This window comes from Geospiza fortis, unplaced genomic scaffold, assembly GCF_000277835.1.
Source record: "Geospiza fortis unplaced genomic scaffold, GeoFor_1.0 scaffold685, whole genome shotgun sequence".
Classification (NCBI taxonomy): Eukaryota; Metazoa; Chordata; class Aves; order Passeriformes; family Thraupidae; genus Geospiza; species Geospiza fortis.
In genome coordinates, this window is record NW_005054662.1 from 259867 (window position 1) to 261923 (window position 2057).

General features: G+C 54.7%; 1 protein-coding gene across 1 annotated transcript in view; it reads right to left on the reverse strand.

Moving 5' to 3' along the window:
• The window catches only part of CERS1 (ceramide synthase 1), a 6342-nt gene that overhangs the window by 2388 nt on the left and 1897 nt on the right, over nucleotides 1-2057 (reverse strand). Inside the window, exon 3 of the mRNA XM_005430646.3 lies at nucleotides 1263-1459. Within this exon, the coding sequence (XP_005430703.2) occupies nucleotides 1263-1459 (197 nt within the window). The remainder of the gene's footprint in view (nucleotides 1-1262; nucleotides 1460-2057) is intronic.

Consider the following 2057-nt stretch of genomic DNA (forward strand, 5'->3'; position numbering starts at 1 on the left):
ATCCATCCATCCATCCATCCATCCATCCATCCATCCATCCATCCATCCATCCATCCATCCATCCATCCATCCATCCATCCATCCATCCATCCCTCCTCCACCTCTTTGTTTTCCAGGATTAGCTGGAATTTAGGACAGCTCTGCCTCCCTTTTCGTCCTCCTCCTCCTCCTTGTCCCCCCCTGCCGGGTCATTTGTCGAAGCAGTGTCACCAGCAGTGTCACAGCAGTGTCCCAGCAGTGTCACAGCAGTGTCACCAGCGGTGTCCCAGCAGTCAGCCGGCGTTGGCACTGGGGAAAACCCCCCAATTTCACAGGCACTCACACCCCGCACTACAGAGGGATTCCGAGCCCAGCAGGAGCTCGGCCCCAGGAGATGGTGGGGGATCCCAAAAACCGGGAGGGGAGAGGGGACTGGGGCCATGGGGGACAATAGAGAGCACCAGGATTGGGATCAGGGGGACAAAAATCCTCCAAAGAGGTCAGGACTGGGATCAGGGGAGGGTCAGGAGTGACACGGACACACCAGGGAGGGTCAGGTTTGGGATCAGGGACACAAATCCAGCAGGGAAGGTGGGTTTGGGATGGAGACACAGACCCACCAGGTCAGGATTAGGATCAGGGGAGCCAGACCCACCAGGGAAGGTCGGGTTTGGGATTGGGGGCACAAATCCAGCACAGAGGGTTGGGTTCGGGATCAGGGGCCCCAAACCCAGCAGGGAGGGTCAGGATTGGGATCACGGACCCAGAGCAGACCCACGAGGTTGGGATTAGGATCAGGGACACAAATCCAGCAGGGTTTAGGATCAGGGATCCAGACCCAGGAGAGTTTAGGATCAGGGATCCAGACCCAGCATTGTTTAGGATCAGGGCTCCAAACCCAGCAGGGTTTAGGATCAGGGAACCAAACCCAGCAGGATTTAGGATTAGGGATCCAGACCCAGCAGGGATTAAAATCAGGGATCCAGACCCAGCAGGGTTTAGGATCAGGGAACCAAACCCAGCAGGATTTAGGATTAGGGATGCAGACCCAGCAGGGATTAAAATCAGGGCCCCAGACCCAGCATTGTTTAGGATCAGGGAACCAGACTCAGCAGGGTTTAGGATTCAAGGACCCAGACCCAGCAGGGTTTAGGATCAGGACCCAAACCCACCAGCTGACGCTGAAGGCCAGGCAGCCGGCGTTGGCTGCCGGGTTGGATTTAGGATCAGGGACCCAGACCCAGCAGGGTTTAGGATCAGGGACCCAAACCCACCCAGGAGGGTTGTGTTTAGGATCAGGGGTCCATCCCAGACCCACCAGCTGACGCTGAAGGCCAGGCAGCCGGCGTTGGCCAGGAGGTCGTTGAGGCGGTGGAAGGCGCCGCCGCGGTGCTTGAAGTACACGTTGAGCTTGGTGAACTCGAGCTGCACGTCATTGACATCGTGCAGGAACAGCACCAGGACACCCACGTTGTGGTACCTGGGGGAAACGACGGCGAAAATGGGGGAAATCTGTGGGGAATTGGGGAAAACAACGGGGAAAATGGGGGAAATCTGTGGGGAATTGGGGAAAACAATGGGGAAAATCGGGAAATGGGGAAAACCACAGGGAAATGGGGACAAATGGGGAAAAACTGCAGGGAAATCGGAAAATGGGGAAAAAGGGGTAAATGGGGAAAAACCATGGGGAAATGGGGAAATGAAAGGGGGCAAATGGGGAAAAACTGCAGGGAAATGGGGAAAAACCATGGGGACATGGGAAAAACCACAGAGAAATGGGAAAACCATGGGGAAATGGGGAAAAATGGGGAAATGGGGAAAACCATGGGGAAATGGGGAGAATGGAGAAAAACAGGAAAATGGGGAAATGGGGAAAAATGGGGAAAAATGGGGAAAAGTGGGGGAAAAATGGGGGAAAATGGGGGAAAATGGGGGAAAATGGGGAAAATGGGGGAAAATGGGGGAAAATGGGGAAAAATGGAGGAAAAATGGGGAAAAATGGGGGAAAATGGGGAAAAGTGGGGGAAAATGGGGAAAATGGGGAAAAATGGGGGAAAATGGGGGAAAATGGGGGAAAA